Raw genomic sequence first — 23156 nt, forward strand, 5'->3', positions numbered from 1 at the left:
AAGTTAAGAGCTTCCCAGCTTAGAGCCTGTCTTGTTCTGTATAAGGTATCTCACTTACGTGTGCATGGCTATAAGCTGTGTAGAAAAGAGAACAGTATGTGTGAACCTTTAAAAAGTTTTTAAGATTCCTGGATGAAAGCTATGGCGTACAAATAACACTCAGTTATTACTCAAGTTCATTTTTGTGAGAAGTTGAACAACAACAAAATCCATAAAAACCAATCAAACCTAAGGCCCTATACGCTCCATTATGTAGATTTTTAATGTACTGAGCAAAAATGTTGCTTCAGTGACTAAGTGCACGGTTTTCCATCCTCGATACATTTGTCAAAACAGTAATTAATCGTCAGAAAATGTTCTCTCATAAATAGCTACATGATTTTCTATATTGATAATGTACAACTGGAACATGTGTTGCTGCACTCTTGATAAGACTTAAAATATCAATTAAAAAGCACTGACACTCTCACAGAAAAACTGCACCACAAGAAAATACGAAAAACTTTTACCAGATGTAATGGTTTGAAGCATTAAATAGAAACTAACAGTATGTTTAATTATAGCAAACAAATACTACCTTTTCTGTTTCATTTGAAAGAGAAGAGTTTATGAAAGAAAAAAATCCTGAATACAGAAGATACTGTCCAGCTTTTGGAAGTTACTTGAGTTAGATCTATAGTTAAGGCTTTGGGCAAGGCGAAGTGAGAAAAGTTCAACAGTGGGGTTTTTTCATTGAAACAAACAAACAAAACATTTAAAATTGAAGCAAAGACATTCCTCTTGCATCTGTGGTCTGATAAGACTATTTCACGTATGCCTGCTACAGCAAATTGTGAAATACAGGAAATGTTTCACTCCCCTCGTGGTCCACAGTTTTGGTTATGTCAAGAAAATTTTATTAAACCTACGGTATTAAAAAACCCCATGGTTTTCTTGGTGTTTCCTGGTTCAGTGTTCTATTAATATATTGAGTACTTAATTGCACACAGGAAGCTTGGAATATAGTGCTTGGTAAAATTTCCTTCTTGATTTAGTTTAATGCAAGCTGGTGACCCAGAAATGGAATCATTAGTGAATGGTCACCTGCAATTTAGAGCCACAAAATGCTTAATTTAGTGGAACTCCACACTACATTATCTTTGTTATTTCTGAAAGCTTACCATGGTTTTGCATTAGAAATATCAAATTAATGACTGCTGTTAGAAAGAAACAAATCAGTTGTAATGTCTGTGTTTCTCTAGAGTGGAAAACACTGTAGCCAAGTAAGAGTGTTGTTTGTGATGATAGAATACCACATAGAAGTGAATTCCAGAAGGAATATAATTTGCAAACATTGAAACTATTCACATTTAATTACTTGTTTTGCAACTTTGAATGTGCTGGCTGGAACAGAACACCAACTTTCAGCTAAGCCACAGAGGATTCTTGTCTTTTCAAAGATAAAGCCACTCTGACATGCACTTTGTAGAGGTCAGTGCTGTACAACCACTCTAAATTTTTTTTATCTCCAACATTTTCCTAATACCCTGTGGCAGGAATATCTCAGTTTCTCTTGTCTTAGAGCCTGAAGACTCACGTCAATCTGATATTTCCTTGTCTGAGTTTCTGTTCCAGGTCAGCAATTTGATTTTTTTCTGTGCCTTTGGAACTCTCAGTTGAGAGTACCATCTCTTCTGTGGATTGTAATCTTATCTTCAGTTTTCCTTTCAGATATCTTAAGGTCGTAAATGGACACTTTTTGGCTTTCTTATGTCTTATAGCTGCAGAAGCTTGAACCTAAACTTAGTCTTTTGCTAGCATTCTGTTGACCGTTATTAAGTAAATGTAGAATGCCACTGAATTGGACATGACATGATTTTGCTATTGAATTTTTTTAAAGAACATTGAAGTGGACAGTTTTCAGTATTTGTAATTACTGTAGTAGCAACAGTGATAAAATAATTTTGCTTTATACTGGAGGATACTTACTTGGAGGATAGCATACGACTCCATTAAAGAAACAACTTTACTATTCTTATTACTAAATTTGGGCCCTGAGATACTGCTAGAAACAAACTTCAGTAGTTTCACATTCTACACATACACTTCTGGCAAGTCACAGTTTGAAGGCTGCAAGGCATTTTTTTTTATAGGGATGCATAGACATTCAAGAGGGTTAATTTGGCTGAACAGAGGCTAAAGGGATTGTGTTCTTGACTCTTTGGTACCAGGTTTACCTTGACTCCCCTGGGCATTATTCTCATGGAACTAATACTCATTTACAGGTCTGTAGCAGAATATAAAGTTCTTAAATTATGTATAAACTATATTTATACATATTTGTCACCAGCAGAATGAGAGGAGGAAGTAGACTTCAGTAGGAAGGATACTCTGGGCTGTTGGCTTCAGTGTCATCACTCCTGATTTACATAAAGCTAGGAAGTGCAGGAAGCAAGAGGTCAGATGTCAGAAAAACATTTTCCTTGATTTTGCTTCATCTGCACTGCATGTGCTTAAAAAACATTAAGAATTTAGATTGTGACATAAGAAACAACTTTGAGAAAGAGGTAGCTTACTGTTGTATTATCCTTAGAGCCAAGGAGAGCTGGGATTCAGGCTTGTACTTCCTTCCCAGTATTCTGACAAAGCAATTTATTATGGCCCAATTATATCCTGTGTAGTATAGGTGTTAGTGTGTAACATAGCTGAATGCTTTTGAAAGAATTTTACCTCTCTTCTTTTCCAGTATGTGCAGGCTGCTGTGCTGGGTTACTGATAGGAACTTCTGATGAGTGTTTTGGGGGATGTAATTGTCAACTGTCTAAGCATGGCACTGCATTATGTATGTGTCTCTAGAATGTGAAGGTATATGATGGTGGGAAGGGTCACTCTTGCTGGTGAACTCTAGGAAGTAATCAGGGTCTATTCGTACCTTGAGTATTGTGCACTGTTCTGGTTCCCCATTCCCAATCAGAATATAGTAGAATCAGAGAAAGTTCAGGTAATGGTAGCAAGAATGATCAAACAGTGGGATGGGTTCCACATACAGAGCAACTAAATTAGGGCTTTTCAATCTGAAAAAGCAACAACTGATGGGAATGTGAGAGAGGTCTGTAAGGTCACAAGTGACCCAGACAGGGATGGGTAATTTCATGCCTCTCCAGTACAAGAACAGAACATACTAAGTTTGTAGGAACCAGTGTCAAAGCAAGTAAAGGCAAGTGGTTCTTCAACAGTGTGTGACTCCTTGCCAAGTACTGTGGTTGCTAAAAGTTGATATGGGTCCAAGAGGTCAATGGACACATACATGGAAGAGAAATCCACTGAGAGTTATGAATTACACAGAAACCACTGAGCTCAGAAGCTCCCTGAGCTGAAAATAGTTGGCAGCTAGGAGAGCAGTAGTGGGAATTATACATGGTTGCCTTGGTTTTATTCTTCTTTTTGCATCTGCTTATGGCCTTGTTGGAGAGAAGTTATTGAGGATGGTTGTCCTGGTCTGACCTCTCCTGTATATTCTTAGATTGTATTATTCTTGTCAGAGCACCACTCATGCATGTGGGATGTGTGACTTTTGAGTACTTGTCCCCTTAAGTAATAGTTTCATAATACACTCTCACTTCCGGCTATTCATCTCCTCCAACTCCTTCCCTTTTAGCTGCATTTGCTATTGTGTGCAGCTGGAGATGGCCTTCAAACTGACCCTCACTAACTAAACCTCACAAGACTTCTCTGAGGAAGATGCAAACATTATTATCCCATTTTACAGATGTCACAGAGGAACTGAGGCCCTGACTGAGTAAAAAATTCCACACATTTAACTTAAGTGAGCATGAGATTTACAAGATGGAAGATACTAGACTTTAAATCTTAAGCACACTTTAGATATGTTCTTTTTATTACATAACATTATTTCATTTCTAATGTTCATTTGAAAGAGAGCTCAGTGTAAGTTTTCCTGCTGATCAAAATTCTTGAGCTGCTGTGGTCAGTAGCAGGTTATAGATTTGATCCACATTTTTACCTTATCATCTAAAGGCAGAGAATGTCAAAGTATGATGTATAACAGGCTCATTTATCTCTTGTCCCTCCTTGCTGTCTCAGCTCTACGGCTCTATTCTTAGGCTTCTGTGTTCTAATCTCCATTGGCTGATTTCCCCCTATGTTTTAAAATGTTTCTGTTGTAGCAGCTGTAGCCAAGATGGTTTTTATTGTGGAAGTGGAAAAGTACTGCTAGTCTAAAGAATGAAAATAGATGTCCAAGCTGCCTTAGTGCAGGCACCCTCATTTTAAAGGGAATGACAACAGAAAAAAAGTATGGTAAAATGCAGACCATTTCTGGCAGGTTTAATGAAAGAATAATGCTAAATACTATCACCAGTTTTGTTCTCCTGTGTCAGTCCTTACTGCTTTCCCCTTTTCCTTTTATATGGGAAGTGAAAGCTGTGCTGCATGCCTGGGCTTTAAACTGTTTTATAAAACCTATCTATTTCATGTGTGAAATATTAAAATCTTTGATATAATGCCTGATAACAATGTCAAAGGAGAATCACCCTCATTGATGTCTGTTCAGTCAAGTCTGTAGAATTGCATAAATGATGAATGATGTCTGTTTTTTTGCAAGAGAGGAGAAACCAGTACACTTTTGTAACTTTTTTTATTCTCAAACTTAGATTAAAAGTATCTTTATGGCTTACTAGTGGGTGTCAGTGAATTTCAGGCCATTCATAATTCTGTGTTTTTCTGTTGTAGGAAAGGGACAAATTCTACTTGACGCGCAGCGTCATATTGGAGTTACTGCAGGCACTCAAGTTAAAGTCACCCTTACCAGACATGAATCTGCTGCTGCTGGTGCAGGTACAGGAGACTCTCATGTAATTCTTATACTGATCCTGTCTCGGCCCAAATTCGGGGAGGGAAGCAGGTCCAACATGGCTGCAGAAAGTACAAGCAATGTTAGGGGAAGCAAGAATTTTTTGAATCAAAATCCAGTTACATTTGTAACCATAAATGCATACATTTAGACTCCCACACTAAAATTTAAGAAACTAAATTTGGAATCCACATTTCCCAGGATGATAATGACCTGTGCATCATTGCTGATATATTGAGGATCATAGAACATATCTCAAGATGGAAGGGATCCATAAGGATTGAGTCCAGTGAGCTTCATACCATGTCCCAGTGGGGCAGCTGCCCCAACTGCTGCCTTGTCTTTACATCATAGCCCCAAAGCCGGTGAGCAATTTGTGTGGGAAGGGGGGCTAGTTGATCATGGGCCAGAACTCAGTTTCTGTCTATTCAGGCAGTCCCTGAAGGCCGTTCTCTTTTAACATGGAATTTTCCAGCAAAGAATACATAGACAATATTTCTGTTCCTTTCATTCTGTGGATTGCTGAGGTAGGAGTTAAGCTAGCTTTTTCATAGGAAAATCTGAGGAAGTAAGATACAAACTTGTGAAAAATCTTTCTGCCTCCAAAATGCCACGTGTGGCACTGTTTGGTACCACAAGCCTGTCCTGCAAAAACAATTTACTGAAGTCCATCAATTTTAATCACAGGTAGTGGGCCTTCATTGTTTACAATGAGCTAACCATTATATGCGTTCAGTAATTTTAACTGATAGGGGACCAGCATAACAGCACTCCATAAGGATCAGGAAAGATGTTTGTTATGTAGATCATTCATAATGCTCCCAGCATCACAGCTCCATTCACTCTTTCCCCTCTCATTAAGGGGTCAAAACTTCATATAGCTTACTATGGGCTCATTTTCTTTTGAGTACTGGTACATTACTCATAGTAAATAAGTGGTTGCCAGTTGACAGAGGAATAATACTGACAAGTGAAATTACATAGCAGTTAGGATAACTCTGAAAACAATTATTATGCCATCAGTGTTAGGGGAAGAAGTTGGGAAGAATAACACTTGTGGTTTTTTTCTTTCAATGGTAAAGGATTATTTTTTTTAATCCATTTTAATTTAAAAAGCAGAAATTTGCCTTTTTCTTTTTTGTTTTAAGGCCAGACTCCTTTTTTCAGTCCTATCAAATAACTTAACAACCACCACCCTCTTTCTGTCTTATGGGTGCAGTGGGGCAGCTTGATACCGTGTGTATTGTTGACTTGAACTGACTTTTGCTGTATTACAGAATAAAGCAATTTTTCTGCATTGCTGCATTGTATAGCGCAGTCCTATGCCTACCGTACCCCAAAGGGTGACAGCCTAGTCAATCCTGAATTCCTCATTTGAGAATGCAAACACGCCACAGCAGTTTTGGCAGTGGGATTTAACTAGTAAACACTTGTCCTTCACATTGAGTCAATCCCCTGATAGATGCAGTAAGCAAAACTCTCCCTTACATTATCTTTATCTCATAAAGATAAAATGATAATTGCCTGGGTTTTCCTCCTAGCACTGTTGCATATGCTGTATTCACTTTGGATGTATTCATACCTTACACAACAGCACCTAATGTGGATATAAATATCTTTTATGATGTCTCTCTTTCAGAGGCTGATGAAGTGATTCATATTTCCTGCTATCCAAAGCAGCCAGCTTCTGTTTTTATGCAGTCAATGATAAAGAATAGGGGTTGTATTCACACCATCTGCCATAGATGCCTACTGGAGGCATGATGACTACTTCTTCCACTGACTGTGCAAATTGGCAGCCCTCAGTAGTATGTGGTCTGAATCATTCAAAAGCCTCTTGAATTTAAATACCATAGTAACCACTAAGCCCATCTTAACCATTGTTGTAATTTAAGAAACCAATTTGTAAAACCACATAGGTATCTGATTATTTAATTTTCTTTGGTGTCATTAATAGAATGAAGAGATTGGTTCACCTCTTTACCACACAAAGCCACTATAATATTAATTCAAATTGTATGGTTTTGAATCCATCAAGCTATGGCAGGGTTAACACAGAACCAAACGGAAATGTTTTTAATTTCCAAGACAGTTGTGTCCCAATGGACATGACAGCCTTTATACAAGATTCTATATAGACAGTGCACACAGAATACAGAGATTCAGTCATAATGTTCGAGATATCAAAAGAGCTAGGAGTACTTTAATGATAGATCAGCCGTGGGCTGACTAACAAAGGAATTCCTAGGAATGTACATTTGACACCCACATTCATCCAGATTACATGGTGCCATCAGTGTCACTGGTGACATCAGTGCTAAGATGAGAGTTAACTTTATCCCACTTTACAAAGAATGAGAATTTTAAGCAGATCACCCCGATCATTGCATAGGTGTCCTGGATGATAAAGGGTACAGAAAGTCTGTCTCCTTCATTTGTCCTAGCACATGAAAGCCATCATGTACATGCTGCTGTTCCATGGGTTTCCACAGGAACTGCTTCTTCACCCAGCATTTTGTTTCCTAGTACTTTTTTCCTGCTCACATTTCACCAGCACGCATCTTCAGGATTTCCATTGACTTCAAATTATATTAAATTCTTACTAGGATTTGCTTGTTCAGTCAGGCTCTAAGGTTCAGTGTATCTGATCTGTTTTGTTTAGGTGATTCCTATTTTGGGCCAGACCTTCAGCTACTGTAAATCAGTGTATATCTAGTGGTTCCTGTTCATGTTTCTGTGAAGATTTGATCTACTAATTACTGAATGGAAGGATTTAAAGTTACATATAATACATTTATATGAATAAGGTTGCTTTGGCTGCTGTTTCTTATTATTCTTCAAAGAAAATGTCTGAAATAAATGACATTTGTCTTTGGCAAGGGTTTTTTGTTGACTTATATGGTGAGTGCTGTACAATGTCTGTAGCAGTGCACTGAACTCACTGCTGAATGCTAAATATACTCAGCCAGGTTCTTAGGGAATTATGGTCCCTTTCTGCAGCTGATGTAGTACAGGGCAACCCTAATCTACACACAAGTGGTTGACTGAGAAATCCTTCACACAGGAAAACAACATATCTGTTGTCTAGTGGACCTAGTGTCAGCATTGCTCTTTCTGAAATAGGGTGCCTTAGGAGAAAATCTGTCATCTATTTGCCTAAGTCCATTAATGGTCCTTCTTTTTTAAAAGAGAAGTGGAGAGTTATGGTTCGTGTTTGAACTAAGATTCAACTGTCTTTACTGGATTGATACAGCCCATAACCCTAAGGCTTTCTTTTGTTTCCCATGTAATTATTAGAGTTGTGGTACAGAAGAGCACCAGGCTATGACTTAACTCAAATATAGGTTAGATTCTTGTTTTATTTCCATTTGGCTTATTCTGGTGTAAAATAAATTTTAACCAGAAGAAGAGTCAACTGGAGCCAGGCCTATGTCTGAGGATACCTAACTAGATTATTAATCTAAACTCAGGTATGTCTTTCTAGTATTTATACTGAAGAACAGGCTCTTGGTCAAGACATAGGTTGAGTAGTTTCCAAGTCCTGGTAGGCAGTCCAAGTTCAAATGAAATCTGTCATTGAAAGGTAAAGTGGAAGGTTAAGAGTAAATTCTAGGTCTGTAAAGGATATTTGGAAATATTTTCATGAAGAGCAGTCAGTAATTGAGAGTACTGCTAACACACATGCACCAGACAATTGTAAAATATATTTTGTAGTCAATATCTGTCTCAATTTCTGAAGGTACCATGGTATTAATTTTCAAGAAAGAAAATTAAGCCTTAGACCTTAGTTTGACAGCTCTTTTCTGTCTGCTTTTTCTTCAAAAGTTACATTGCATCACTATGGACGAAAATTGCTCAAGTGCAAATACAGTATTAGGACAACAAGTTTTAGGAACAATCAAATCATCTGCAGGGTGTCCAATGCATTATTGAAGCTTATAATGATTAAATAACAGTATTAGCAGGTCTAATGTATGAATGATGTGGACATCAGAGATTTTGGGTCAAGGGATTTGGAAATAAAAAGAAGCAAAAAAAAAAAAGCAAGGAAAATAAAAGCATAAGAAAAGCAATTGGAGATATTCTACTATAACAGAATGATAGTGACCTTCTCTCAGAAACAGCTTGTATTTTTTAGTATTGTGGTCTGCATTATGCAGAAGTTATACCACACCATACCAGTATGTTCTCAACTTCAAAATCGTTCATATAATTAATCATTTTAGAACTTAAATGAAAGTGTCATAATATCACAGTGAAGAACATGGCATGCTGTCTTATCATCCTCTATCATGATTTACTCTATAATGAAAGAGGAACACTTGATATATGCAAGGTACTGCAAAGAGATATATTTTCGCTCATAAAGAAAATCTGATTTGTTATATAATATTCTTCAAATTGCTTCTGCACAGCATATATGTGTTAATTAAGCACATTAAAGTAAAATTATTTTTTTCATTAAAATTAGCTCATTTATAATGGGGAGTTAACTAGGTTGTTTATAAAGAAAGAGAGCTCTAAAGGCAAATTACCATGAATAGGAGCAAGAAGAGATCTGAACTGATTTTAATAAAGTCATGAATAACTTATTAGTGTCTTCAGGTTCTTCCAAAAATAATTAAAAAATAACTTGTTTTTAATTTCTTCTTAGTTTGTTTGTGCAGATGCTGGAACAAAACTAGCTGAGTCAACAATCTTGCATAAACAGATGATTGCCTCTATGCCTGGAGTAAGTACTGAATCAAACTCCATCTCTTGGTTTTTAAAAAAATTATCTTGTTCAGCTTATTTTGCTTCATTTTAATGTTCTTTCCTTTTCATTTCTCTTCTGGTTGGCAAGGTGTATGGCAGGCAGAGGTTAAGATGCTTCTTCCTTTTTATTAATGTTGGAAAAGTTCTGAACTTGATGCTGCTTCCCTTACTTTCACTGATAATCTTTAGTCATGTAACTGACTTTAGCTGGAGCCTACGCTCAAGAAGACAGCATGTGGGGAATAGACCAGCTGAATGCCTCAAAAACTGGTAGCAGGGAGGAAAGCTACAAGCTATTGCCTCCATTCTCACAAAAGATTATCTGGTTAAAGAAAGGAGTTAATGATATTTTTCTGGTAATGTATAAGACATTCATCTATATCCTGTTCATGAGTGTAGCTAAATTACCAGTACTCATAATTGCCTAGATGCTGAATATGCATCTGGTGAATACGTGAGGCAGTAGCACATTTGGAGGTCTTGACTTGTTCCATGACACATGTGACTGAATACCCAAAGAGGTGGATGAGGGTCAGCCCAGATCTGCTTCACAAGCTGAGGAAAACTCTTTTCCCTATGTGTGTCTGTTAGTTTTAGGGGTGACTTAATAGGATCTTTTCCATCTCTCATATGAAGTGTGCGATTTTTTTTTTTCAAATGCAAATCTTTAATAACACCTTTCTTTCCAACAGAATATTTTAATTTATACTTGCTTTAAATAGATAGACTACCATTGGTGTTACAAGGTATGATAGGAAAGTGATCATGTCAGAAGAAATCATAGAGAATCAGGCTGCCTGCTGCTTGAATGAAACAGAATAGATGGTTGGAGAGAAGTCTTTTACAACTGAGCATTATTTTCAGAGGTCTGAGTATAGTATCTTTTGTAATTCTATTATTCAATATTTTAGAACCCATGTGGAATCCTTAGTCCACATAAACTGGATGGAGGATATGCTGACAGGGCTGCCAGTGACCTTGTTTCACTGTTCGTTATTCTGTCAAGGGAACTGACAGGCATAGCATTTGAAAAGCCAGAACATAGTTCAACACCATGTAGATTGATATTAATATACAAAAATGAGAAATGCCCAGGTCAGTTGCTTAAAAATAGAATGCTAGCAGTTTTTCAAATTTCAGCTGCTAAAACTCAATTACGGCTTAATAATTTTGTGATCAAAACTAAATCCGGTTAATTTGTATACTCAGGGTAATCAGCTTCTGTGCTTCAAAGTGTAGGTAATTAAATAGAGGTCAAAGAAGAGTCATTTTCCCCTGTAAATTTTACTGCAGTGTTTTACTCTGAGCCTATGACTTTGGATACAGTTGTTTTGGGTGACTTCAAAAAGTTACTTAATTTGATAATTTCATCATTTAGCCTCAAAAGTTAAGCATTGCTTTTACTTGACCACTAAGAATGAAGCATTCATAGCTCCCCTTGAATTCAGCTAGCATTATCTTCACCTCAGACTATTAAAATGTAAACAGAAGTTTATATGATACCTAGTGGGTCAGTCGTATCACCTGCTGAAAGCTTCTCTCCAGGGTTCTTTGGTCTGTTCAAAGCCTTTATTTAATCTGACAGCTTTGTTCCGTTGACTGCTTTGCATACCTTGGGCACATCTTGTGCTAGCCAAAGGCCAGATTCACATTTCTCACTGTATTCTAGGAAAAGGTTTATGAAAATTTGTACTGTGGGAATACAACAAGCACCACATTGAGTCCTTTTGTTTTCCCTTTGAAGTGCTTGCTCTGGCACAGGTCACTTCTCAATGCTTACAGCTTTATGGTTCAAACTGGGGCAGTTCATGAAGGATTTCATTTATTCCTTACAGTCCTCGCCTCCCCTTCTGAGAATTGCAACTAGCTTAAGTGCCATTAGAATGCTTTATTTTGAAGATTTTGCTTCAGGCTTCAGGAATATCTCAGAAACATTTTTTAGTTTAAAAAAAAAAAGAAAAAAGTGACACTTAAATTTCAGTGATGATGATTTTAGTGATGTTTACACAAAAAATAGCTGAAGCCAGTCATTTAAACTGTTTTTCTGTCATGATTAATGTGAACATGAGGGCATCTGTGCCTGTGACTGAATTTTGTTTTCTGGGATTGTAGCTGATTGGTTCCACTTGCAGAAATGTTCAGCTGCTTGAAGAACTGAGTTGTTAAACTCTCATCGACTTTTTCAGACTTAGATTCTGGATCACTGTAAATTTCAGAATGACATGACAAGAATATTCTTGAAAGTTTCATCAGTTAATCTTTTATTGCTGTCATAGATAAGAGTATTTTATGATGCATGAAGAAGCTACAGTGACTGGGCTATCTTTTTATACGATCATAAGAGGGCATATTACAGTGAGAAGAAGAACATCAAAGAATACCTATTCCTAATGAAAGTAATTTAACTAAAAAGTAAAATAAAGAATTTGAGACAGACAAATTTTGTTCTGGTGAACAAGGAACAAGGACAAAAACATGATCATATTCAAAACTTGGTACTTAAACTTATTTCTTTTATGTTCTAGTGTGGAACAGCAGCAATGGAATGCATGAGGCAGTATGTTGGGGAAGTGCTGGATTTCATTGCAGATATGCATACCTTAACCAAATTAAAGGTTGGTTCTGGGCATACATTGATCTAAAGTGTATGTGCTTTTTTTAACAAAAATATGTTTTCTGTAATGAATCTGCTTGGGAGAAATGGTTGGAAGTCTTTGAGGATGACTGACAGGTTTTTTTTTTTTCCTTTTTAAAAAAAAGTTAGTACTGTTATAGATGAGACTCTTCTGGGGGATCAGTAAAAAGTAGCTTATGCAGTGTTGAAATTGAGGTTGATTCAAATATAGTGAGCACACAATAAAAAAAGCAGGCTTGATTTTTCTGAAATGTTGATGATAAGCTAATGTTATACCAAAATCACTGTTGAGAACTAGTCCTGTATAATATAACCCATGGAAACATAAACCTCCTTGCCTGTACAACTAATTACACTCTTCTGGAGGAATCCTGTGTCTCTTATATACACAAACAGACACTTAAATTAATTGGAAGTTCAGAGGTTATTAAAATACAGTAATAGACCTTAAAAAAAAAAAAAAAAGAAGGAAGGGGGTCCTTTTTCTTATGGATGCTGTTATTTCCACTATGAGGTTATATTCTGTTGGGGGTAGTTCTTACGTCTGTAGTCCAAACTGCTTTTCAGTTCCTGTATATTAGTTTGCTGCCAAATTGTAAGGGAGTGATAGGAAAATACTTCTGTCAACATAAAATACTTTATTTAGGAATGAATTTCATGAAAACATCCTAGTAATAATTAGCTGATCAAAACCTGGAATTTGTGTTTCATGGGAGAAACCAGGACAGAGCTACATACTGGTACCCTGCACAAGGGTGGATTTCCTTCAGCACATAAAAAGGAGGCAGGGGTGTGACTAGGCCTTGATGCTTCTAACTTCTGCAAAGCTGACAAGACAAATGAATGGTGTGGGGGTGCAGCAGAGGGACCATTACAGATATGGAGGAGAGTCTGTGCTGTCAAAGATGCAGCCAATTCTGAAATCTGGCAGCAGATTTTTAGTCCTTGTACACCAGCAACTCAGTGATCCGAGGGGAAGTTCGTCAACTGAAAGAGGTCATTTCATCACTGAGCACAGTCAAATAGCTGCCAAGCTGCTTTTATGTGATCTAAAGCTCAGCTGACGGATACAGATACAGTGCCATCCTGTTCTGGCTATGAATCATATTGCTATTGCTCTGCTGAAAGTTACTGGAAATCCACTGGAGTGTTTTATACCACAAGTTCATGCAAGCATTCTGTAGCAGGCAAGACAGAGTAAATGATAACCTGTAGTGGATTTCAATACTGGAGTTTATTTTTGAAGCAATGAGATGAGAACTTTTACCCTACTAGTTTCTCACACACTCACTTGCTCGCTATTTGTCTTCCCCCTCCACCCCACCTCATGCCCCAGAGGGGACACCTTTTTGCAAGTTAATAATACCACAAAGGAAGAAGAATCCCAACTAAGCTGAAACTCATGTCTCTTGAAACTCGCAGTAACCTTGTTTTACTGGACAAAATATCCCTTTTGTTAAGTTCTTACCCTGTTGGCCATATGCATTGAATCCCATAGAGTTTTAAAAAAATACTCTAGTAAGGGAGGCAGCCTTTTGTGCTGGAGTAGAAATTTACTTCAAAGTACAAATTAATTAATCATTTTCAGCTGAATTGGAATGCTTTCCCACTCTATCCTTTAAAGTTATTCACCTATTTCTCTTGCAGTTCAGAACTGCTTTCAGAATAGGTGGGCAAATGAATCATAAATGAGGGAGATACACATCTGGTTTGCCAGTTCCACAGAAAAGCACAAACTTATCTGAAACCAGGAATGGGAAAAATTTATTTATAAATACTTGCAGGTGTCCTCTCCCCTGTTGAAAATGTTTCTGTAGAAAGCTCTCTGCTATTTGTACTTATTCCTTCTGCCCCTTTTCCCTTGAACTGTAGTCTGATTTTTAGAAATGCTCTTGCAATGCTTAAGCCTAAGATGATAATTTCTTATGCTCAGTAGGACTATTTATTTATTAAATTTTTATACACAGATATAGGTAGGACATGAACTAAAACTTTACCCAGTTCTTCACTTCTATGTTTTGAAATTAGACAAGAAGCTTCTCAAATATGTAGTCTGGCCATTTAAAGCTAAATCAGAACCAAATCATCTAAAATTTCCTGTTGTTTTGATTTAGCCATGTAATACAGGAATCTTGAGAACAAGATTACTAGGAGAGTCAAATATGACCATAATTTTATGAATTGTAAAGAATACAGAAAATGGCTCTTTGGAAAATGAAAAGGCACTTATTTAACCAGACCAGATAAAATTATTCTGTGGTTCCAACATAGTTGGGAAAATATTTCCCAAGCATTTCTAAGTTTACACATAGTCAGAACTTGAAAGAAATTCAAAACATCTAGATTCAAATTCTTGTAAGCTCATTTAATATATTTACTTATGTTGCTTGGGTTTTATTAACAGAGGTGTTCCTAGGAAGTGAGTCCTAGGATTATCCAGTTGTATAATTTCTTACTACGAGTATGTATTATCAACAGCATCTGGACTACCAAACTAACACAAAGAATATTTTATGATTTATGTGACCAGTAACAATCCCAAGAGCAAAAGTTTAATCTTGGTTTTCAAATTTTGAAATTTCTACTCCCTGTAGAAATTCAGTGAACAGAAATAGTTCAAGTTCTTTATTAATTTCCAATGCCTTATTTTGTGTGTCTGAGAATAGTTTCTTTGAAAGAGGTAAATTATCTTCAATGCTGTGTATTAGCAACTACTGCATTATAAAAAAAGGTATAAATGTTAATTCTCAAGATAATCACATTCCAGTTTATTGTTTCAGTTCAGTTTATTATCTTTTTTCCTTTTGGGATAACATTTTAATTGGTAGAGCTCAGCAAGGTTTTATTTAGAAAATTCGCCCATTTTTGAAGAAGTATAATGTATCTGTCGGTATATCTGTCTATCCTTTTTACCTGGCTCTATAACAAAGCAATTAGATATTCATGCTGGTACATTATTTTTTTTTTCTCTTGAAAGAGACTTCAAGTGATTTTTGAGAGTGTAAGTTGCTGGGGTCAGATACTTATCTGTTATAAAATATTATTGGTCCACTGATTTTTATCTTGTTATAATAATTTAATAACTGATGACCTCGATTTTCTTGTGCAAAGCATATGGCTTTCCTTTAAGCAAGCAAATGCACTCAGCATGTGTTCTGTTAGTCTAGTCATAGAAGGTAATGCAAAGTTAGCTTAATTAGAAATACAGAAGTATCTCAAGAAGCACCAATGAAAAAATCCTTAGAGCTGACAAAGCAGGATAAGAAATTATCTTTCCAGGCATAAGTATTTGCATGTTTCTTGGTAAAACCTTTAGCCCTTTTATTTACAGGGCTTAAAGGTATTTGTGGCAGCTGAATAGTGCAACATAGTCATATTGCCGGTGAATGAGTGACAGCTTATTTCTGTACATGTAAATGGAATATTGCACAGGGAAGGCATTTCCTGCCCAGATGCTATCTTCTGAAATGGTTAGATTCTTTCATCTTCACTTAAGCTGTCTGGATGTGCAATCATTAGTTTGTATTCATCAGCTGTTGAGTTTGCTGATACAAAAGGTGCCTATACATTTTGCACAATTCATGTTTTGTGTGGATTCTTGAAAATGTGGCCCTCTGTGGAAAGATCTGCATCATAAAGCTGTTACTAACATAGGGACTGGGGAATTTTTTTAAATCTATGTCTGAGTTTTTTGTTCTGTAGTTTTGTAGACATGGTTAAGAGACCCTGAGAAAGGAATTGAAGGGAAATGAAACAGAATATACTGTTGCTTAGGAGAACTCAGTTCAAGTGAAATAATCTTTTCGGGTAGAAAATCAGATCTTTGCCTTGCAGAGTCACATGAAGACTTGTTCTCAGCCACTGCATGAAGACACGTTTGGTGGACATCTGAAAGTTGGTTTAGCTCAGATTGCTGCTATGGAAATCACACGGGGAAACCACAGAGACAACAAAGCTGTCATCCGATATTTGCCTTGGCTTTACCATCCTCCTTCTGCAATGCAACAAGGGTGAGAATACTTTTCCACAAAAAGGAATACTAAAATGAGTTAGAAATCTTCACAAAAATCTGTGTTTATTGCCAAATTCCATAGATAAGATTCACAATAGGGAATGGCAGCTGTGGGACACTGAAACAGCTGGTCAGCAGCTCCCTGATCCTTAACTGAGGAGTTCATCAATGCAATGTTTAAAGTACATGCCAAAGGGACAGTGGAGGTAACCCTGGAAATTAACTTGATTATCGGTCTAGATAGAGACAGTGAAAAGCACCCAAGTATTTGATCTGTCCTAGAATTATAAAAAATATGTTGGGAATTATAGAGAATATAATGAGAAATTTCCTTTGAAATTATGGAGTACAAATGAGTGAGAACTGTAAGTGTAAGCCTATTGATGTGATGATAAAAATACTGACTTCATCTGGTTAAAGTTAGATGAGAGAAATCCTGCTCTTCAAGACATGTTTTTTATCCCTTTCCTAATCTGCAGTGTTTTATCTTCAAAAAGAATGGAAATTCTGTCTCTTGTCTTAGAATGACAACAAACAAGATGTTTTGAGTGTAGACCATTGGACTATTTCAACAAACCCGTATTCTTGTCCCAGCTTTGTCCCATACTACGTGTCCCAGGATTCTGGAGACTAAGCTGCTTAGTCTCCAGTCCTGTAGATATGTCTGCATGTACTTTCATGTAGAGCATATCTCCTTTTGGAAATATAGAGTTGTTATCTCCTTGCACTTTAGTTTCTTACGTGTAAAAAAAGGATTATGTGTTCTGAGTTGACAGTAGCGAATTCCTTTAAGACCCTACAGGTACTTGAGGAAGAGCATAATATCAGAGTATATTAAAAAAAAAAAAAAAAAGGAATGCCTCTTTGGTGCTGTAAGTCCTTGATAATGACATCAAATTCGAAATGAAAAACAGTTGCGAGAGTGGCCTAGTAAGTAGTGATTTATTGATTGAAAAACAATTATTTTTTTCCTGTGCCTATGAATTCAGATGAACGTGTAATCTGAACTTGGCAGCAGTAAGAGGACAGACAAGACGGTATCAGAAAAGTGTTACTCCTTTTTAGATTATATAAGCACATTGCTTTACAATTAGACATTGCACTAGATGGTGGATGAATACTTAAGTGTCACAAAAAAGCATAGTCCCTGCCCTCAAAAGTATGCAGCCCAAATGTCCCAGGAGAGGCTACGAATAAGAGAAATTAACTCCATTTCACCAATGGAGAACACAGGGTAAGGCATGGCGCCTGGGAGCTCACTGTAAAATGTAGAATTTCCTGCCATCACCCTGTCAGCTGTGTGCTGTCCAGAGGACCTGGGAAGAGCACTTCCACTTGGGCAACTCTTCCCATCTGATGATTTCTGGGGAAAAAAAAAAATCACTGTGTATGGAAACAGTCAATCTGTGAATGTTTTAGCCTGTTATACAGACTGTTTCTCAGACCCACCAAGTATGTTCTGTTGGACTTGTTAATGGTACGTCAAGTCCACTGAGTTCTGTGTGGTTCTAGTCTTCCCATAACCTGTACCGATCTGTGCCTCCAGACACCGAGACTGCATCTGCCTAGTGTGCATAAGGAGACTCCATATTTTGGGGCAAACCAGAAAACTTATCATCATTGTAAAATCTGCTCTTTCTTGACAGGCCCAAAGAGTTCATAGAATGTGTCTCACACATTCGTTTGCTGTCCTGGCTACTTCTGGGGTCTCTGACACACAATGTTGTCTGTCCAAATTCTCCATCATCTTGCATGCCTATTCCACTGGATGCGGGTTCACAAATTGCTGACCACCTTATTGTTATTCTGATTGGGTTTCCAGAGCAATCAAAGGTAAGGGATTCTGTGTTTTAAGTGGACATGTGTTATATATTGGCCTTACTATTGCAAACACTTACTTATTTCTTCATAAGAAAAAAGGAGGGGTAAAACGTTATTAAAACCTGGGATCTAGGGAAAGAAATCTCTGTAGTTTTTCTTGCATATTGCCTCTTCATGCATAGAAAACTGGTGATGAAATTACTACAATTAAGTTTGAGATTCAGTTATTTCAAAATATCTCAGCATAGGAATGAGGAAGGAAAAACTGAATTCCAAACTGAAGTTTTAGCAATGACCACCTCTGAGGCAAATCTCTAGAAAGTTATTTATTCTAGCTGTATAGTAGAATTGGATAACCTATAAATAATGTTATGATCAAAAGTTAATTACAGACAGTGATGGTTCAAGCACAACTGTTTTTCTCAAGGTGCTCTGGACAAGAAGGGTTATTGCAAATCATAAGTTATTTGTGACAGTAGTTTAACACAAATACAGGAGCACTCTTTGACACCAACCAGGTTTTTATTAGCAACAGAAGCAGAATGATCACACACTTATCTTGTACATAAAATCCCCCTTTCTTTCCCCTCACCCGGCCAAGACGCTGTTGCTTCCCATTCATTTCTTTGGCCTTTTTTTGCTCTTTCAAATACCTCTTTCCAGTTACCAAGCAACCATTGCAATGTTTGGTGCAGTCATACTGCCACAGAGCATGAATCACTATTGCACTTGCAAACTGAGAAAACATCTCTGACCAGAAGCATCTTTCTTGTAATGAAGTAGTTAATGTTGAGCACTCCTGGAGGCTCAGACACTGTGATGTATATAACACATATTAGTAAAGAGCCATGCTTCAGTATGAAAAATGAATTCTCTGTTAGCTTTTCAAAACTTACTTTCGTTGACTGTGAGCACTGCTGTCCCAGCAAGGCAGAAATGGATGACCTTAACAGATGTAAGATGATGTATTTTCTACAATAGCCTTCCTTTCAGGTGATCAGAATCTGAATGACTTACTCCAGCAGCATTTTTGAAATGGAGTCATACGTGCCAGAGACTCCAGGCCTTCCACAGATTGTGGTGGAGTTTTCCATAAAGTCTCAGAACTAGTCCTGACTTTCTCTTTAAAGGAACTGACCTTAATGCCATACACTAAGGTTGCATGAGAGTGTGTATTTGCAAATGCAGTTTTTAGTCTGTAAAGATAAAATGAGTTTTTAAGCATGGAGAAGATGTTATCAAGTGTACTTGACTTAATATTTCCTAATGGGAGGGGAAATGTGGGAGAGGCAAGACTGCACAGTGGGATGCAGAACAGAGGAGTGCTTTGATGAAAGCCCCTGCACTGTATCCCAATACACTTATTTAAATAATCATTTTCCTCTCTTTTCTGTTTCTACAGACATCTGTTCTGCACATGTGCTCCCTCTTCCATGCATTTATATTTGCTCAGCTCTGGACAGTGTATTGTGAACAAACAGCAGTAGCTCCAACAGTCCAGAATCAGAATGAATTTAGCTTTACAGCAATCCTTACAGCCCTGGAGTTCTGGAGCCGAGTTACACCTAGCATACTACAGCTAATGGCACATAACAAAGTGGTGAGTCAGGTGGTGTGTGCACATTTAGTACAGCTTAAACTGAAAAGGCATGGCTTTGTTTCAGTATTTCAGTGAAATACATCGGATTATGAATAACGTCATAAAGGAAGTTTGATGCTTTTGAGAAATTAAAAGGAAAGCTAATTAACCTTGCAATGAGCCTGAAACAGCATCTAGCCAGGATCTGCCTGAAACAGAATCAAGAGCTAGAGTTGTTGCTTGTTGGATTAAGGACTCCCCGCATCAGGTCTCAATTCATATATCTTCCTGCTCTTCACAGTGCTACTCTTTCATCTGTGTTTCATCTGACTCTGCCTTACAGGAGCAACTATGTTTTAGGATAATTCTGTGAATATTCATTTGAATATTTTTTATTGGTGAAAAAATGAAGAAATGCTGACACTTGACTACTCATAACCCATTGGTTACTCATCAAAAATAAGCTACATAAATATCTCTGGAAACATTTTTGAGTAATGAATGACTTGAAGGAGGTATCTCTAGAGATAAAGTTTGAAAGGGAAATGTTCGCTCTGACCAGAAATCATCCAGACCATTTTTTGGAAATTACTTTTAAACATTTGCTTATCTCAACTACTTACTGCTTGTTGGAGCAGCTTTGTACCATAAGAACCCAGAGTGGTTCCAGCAGCCTCCTCATAGCTGTTACGTTTGCTTCCATTGACTAATGTTTCTCTTGGGATTGAGAGCTTGTTTCTGATGGGCAAGCTGTATCGTGTTTCCCACTTCCCAGAAGGTCATGACAAGTCCGTCATGACTTGTCAAAACTTTTTAACTTTAACTGAGATGGTAACTAGTATCTCTGGCTCTGGAGAACGTGATACTAGCTTTGAGCGGGAAAGATTCTTTATACGTGACCCAGGCCTCTAAGTCAGGTGCTCTTAAGGTTTGGGATTTTCATTCTTTCTTTGTTTGAGTTTTGTTTGGTTTTTTCCTTTTTTAAATGGAGACCTGCTATCTACATGGAAATTATTTTATGTAATTCCTCTTTCCCCATGTGAAACATCTTCCATCCCAGGCAGGTATGGACCTGTGCCTTTTCAATTGTAATTGCATGGGCTGCACTTGAATGCCTTTGAACTAGTTACTATTCACGTGTGTCTTGTCCACATCAGGCAAGGACTGCCTAATGCTGGCTTTAAATGACATTTTAGCCTCTGACATCTAGTGAGGTCTCTGTGGTTGACAAGACGCTATTGGGAACAGTAGTTCATGAAGCTCCATTTGCATGAATGGGAAATGTGCATAATGCTTCTAACTAGCCAGTTGTTTGGTCAGACACAAAGGCTTCTTGTCAAGCCTTAGGACAAGAATATGCCCTGGGAAGTCCCAGGTTCCAATCCTTATTCTGAAAGTATCTCATTATGTGTCTTTAGTGCAAGTTATTAAACTCTCTGCCTCAGCTATTGCTCTGTGAAATGTAGATAATAATACTTGCCCGTCTCACAGGGGTGTTGTGAGGTTAATTAGTTAGTGTTTGTAAAGCGCTTTGAGGATGAAAAGCACTACATAAAAGCTAAGTTTATTATTATCAAGGGGAATTTACACATAGTTCAGACAGGCACTGTAAATACTCACTGCTGGCTCAGGGTATTTGTCTTGTACCTATGAATTTACACAATATAAAACATAAAATGCTGTCTACTACCAAATAACCGATATTTGCATCTGTCATAATTCACAGTAAAAAATGGAAGAATTATGGAATAGCTGCCAGTTCAGAACAATAAATTGTCTTTTGATGGGGGGAAAAAAAAGATGGGTTTTGTGGGTATGTTAATTTTCAAAGATTCAGTACATAAAAATATCAATTTCTGACACACTGATTGATGAGAACTACACAGAAAAGGCATGTAAAAGGATTTATGATGTCTGAAAAGAACAAAGCTGAAGGCAACTTGTTTTGATGTGTGATACGAATTAAAACACATCAAGCACTTTGAAATATTTAACAGATAGGTGTTGCTGCATCGGGGGAAAACGAAAGAAAGACAAATGTCCCTTATGTGCTCACATAATATTTAATCTTGTATGTCAGTGGTTAATAAATGCACATCTAGTGATTCAGTATAACTGCCAAGCAAATACAGGAAGATGCTTTTTAGAGACTGTTGGCTTAGCTTGCAACACTGTCATGCTGGACACTAATTTTTTTATGTTTGTTTGTGGTGTTTTTTTCTTCAAGATGGTGGAAATGGTGTGCCTGCATGTGATTAGTTTAATGGAGGCTTTACAGGAATGCAACTCTACTATCTTTGTAAAGGTAGGCCTACTGCACCATGAATATTTAGTTAATGATGTTGCCTGTCTGTTGTGATTTCTAGACATACTGTCCTCTGCTTCCCCTCCCACTCAAAAAAACAAAAAGTAGAAGAAGCTGAGGTTGAATGCTAATGCAGAAATAAAACCTAGTAGAGCGTAACAAAAAATATCTGGTAAGAAGTAAGACCAGACCATAATCTTAAATCCAAGTTCTCCTGATTTTTTTAAAAAATGAACTTCTGATCTACTTCCTCCTTCCATTGTTGCAATGGTGTTATTCCTCTTAGAGACTCAACTGGTGTCACTGACTTTGAAAAGCTCTAGGTACTGTCTGAATTTTCAGCCATTCTGTAAGTTTTAGTCATCATAGGTCCTTTGCAGATCACGTCACTGTTCTGACCCTCACATTCTTTTAGGTTGATAACAAAAACTTCGTGCCGTAGTGGTTTCCTCATTATTATATGCCTACGTGTTTGACTTAGTCAATGTTATTTGATAGTGAATCTGCTTCCCCTGGGATGTGTAACAGGGTATTCTTTGGTTAGAGAATCAAATCCTGCATGCTCCATTCATGTAAAATTATTTTTTTGGGAATCAGTGGTCAGTCTCCTGTGGGTCATCCCAGCATTTTCAGACCAGATTCCCAAAGGACTGGGGTAGCCTCACAAGCATAAATCGATTTTACTAGCCTTTTTTATATGTTTTCCCATTGCATTATTCTGAAGGGAGTTTTCACATACAATATCAACAAATTAAGTAAATGCACTCTGAATCTAACTGAAATATGTTGGTTTATATAGTTCTTCTGTTGCCATAAAGGAAACTTCTGACTGTTGTTTTACTCCAGTCTTTTATGGTCAAGAAGGAATTGAAAATAAAGTAGCTAAAATTGAAGGTCTTGATGTCAACTGGCATGAAAGTATTCACATCCATTGTGAAAATACAGATTTATAGTCAGTAATGACTTGATTCACTACAGAAACTCTGTCACTATGGGATGTTAAAGTGATCATGGCTGTCCCTGCAAGACATATGGGCTTCTTTTTCAGGCAGTCCAGGATGTCCAGAATTTGACAAGGATGAAGAATGGCTTTAAAGCTGTGAAAAGAGCGGCCTTTAGGGCCAAATTCCTGTCACAATTCAAATGAATGCTTTCAGGGGGTTATAGTTGAGAGTATATATCAATAAAATGCTAAAT

The 23156-nt window shown here is 37.2% G+C and overlaps 1 protein-coding gene across 8 annotated transcripts in view; it reads left to right on the forward strand.

Annotated features, from left to right (window-relative positions):
• Positions 1-23156, forward strand: part of UNC79 (unc-79 homolog, NALCN channel complex subunit) — a 111936-nt gene that overhangs the window by 83078 nt on the left and 5702 nt on the right. For all 8 annotated transcript variants that reach the window (XM_054828563.1, XM_054828564.1, XM_054828568.1 and 5 more), the window contains 7 exons: positions 4732-4836; positions 9507-9584; positions 12133-12222; positions 16077-16252; positions 17901-18087; positions 19478-19675; positions 21882-21959. In XM_054828563.1, coding sequence (XP_054684538.1) covers positions 4732-4836; positions 9507-9584; positions 12133-12222; positions 16077-16252; positions 17901-18087; positions 19478-19675; positions 21882-21959 — 912 coding nt within the window. The remainder of the gene's footprint in view (positions 1-4731; positions 4837-9506; positions 9585-12132; positions 12223-16076; positions 16253-17900; positions 18088-19477; positions 19676-21881; positions 21960-23156) is intronic.

Source organism: Grus americana, chromosome 5 (assembly GCF_028858705.1).
Source record: "Grus americana isolate bGruAme1 chromosome 5, bGruAme1.mat, whole genome shotgun sequence".
Taxonomy (NCBI): Eukaryota; Metazoa; Chordata; class Aves; order Gruiformes; family Gruidae; genus Grus; species Grus americana.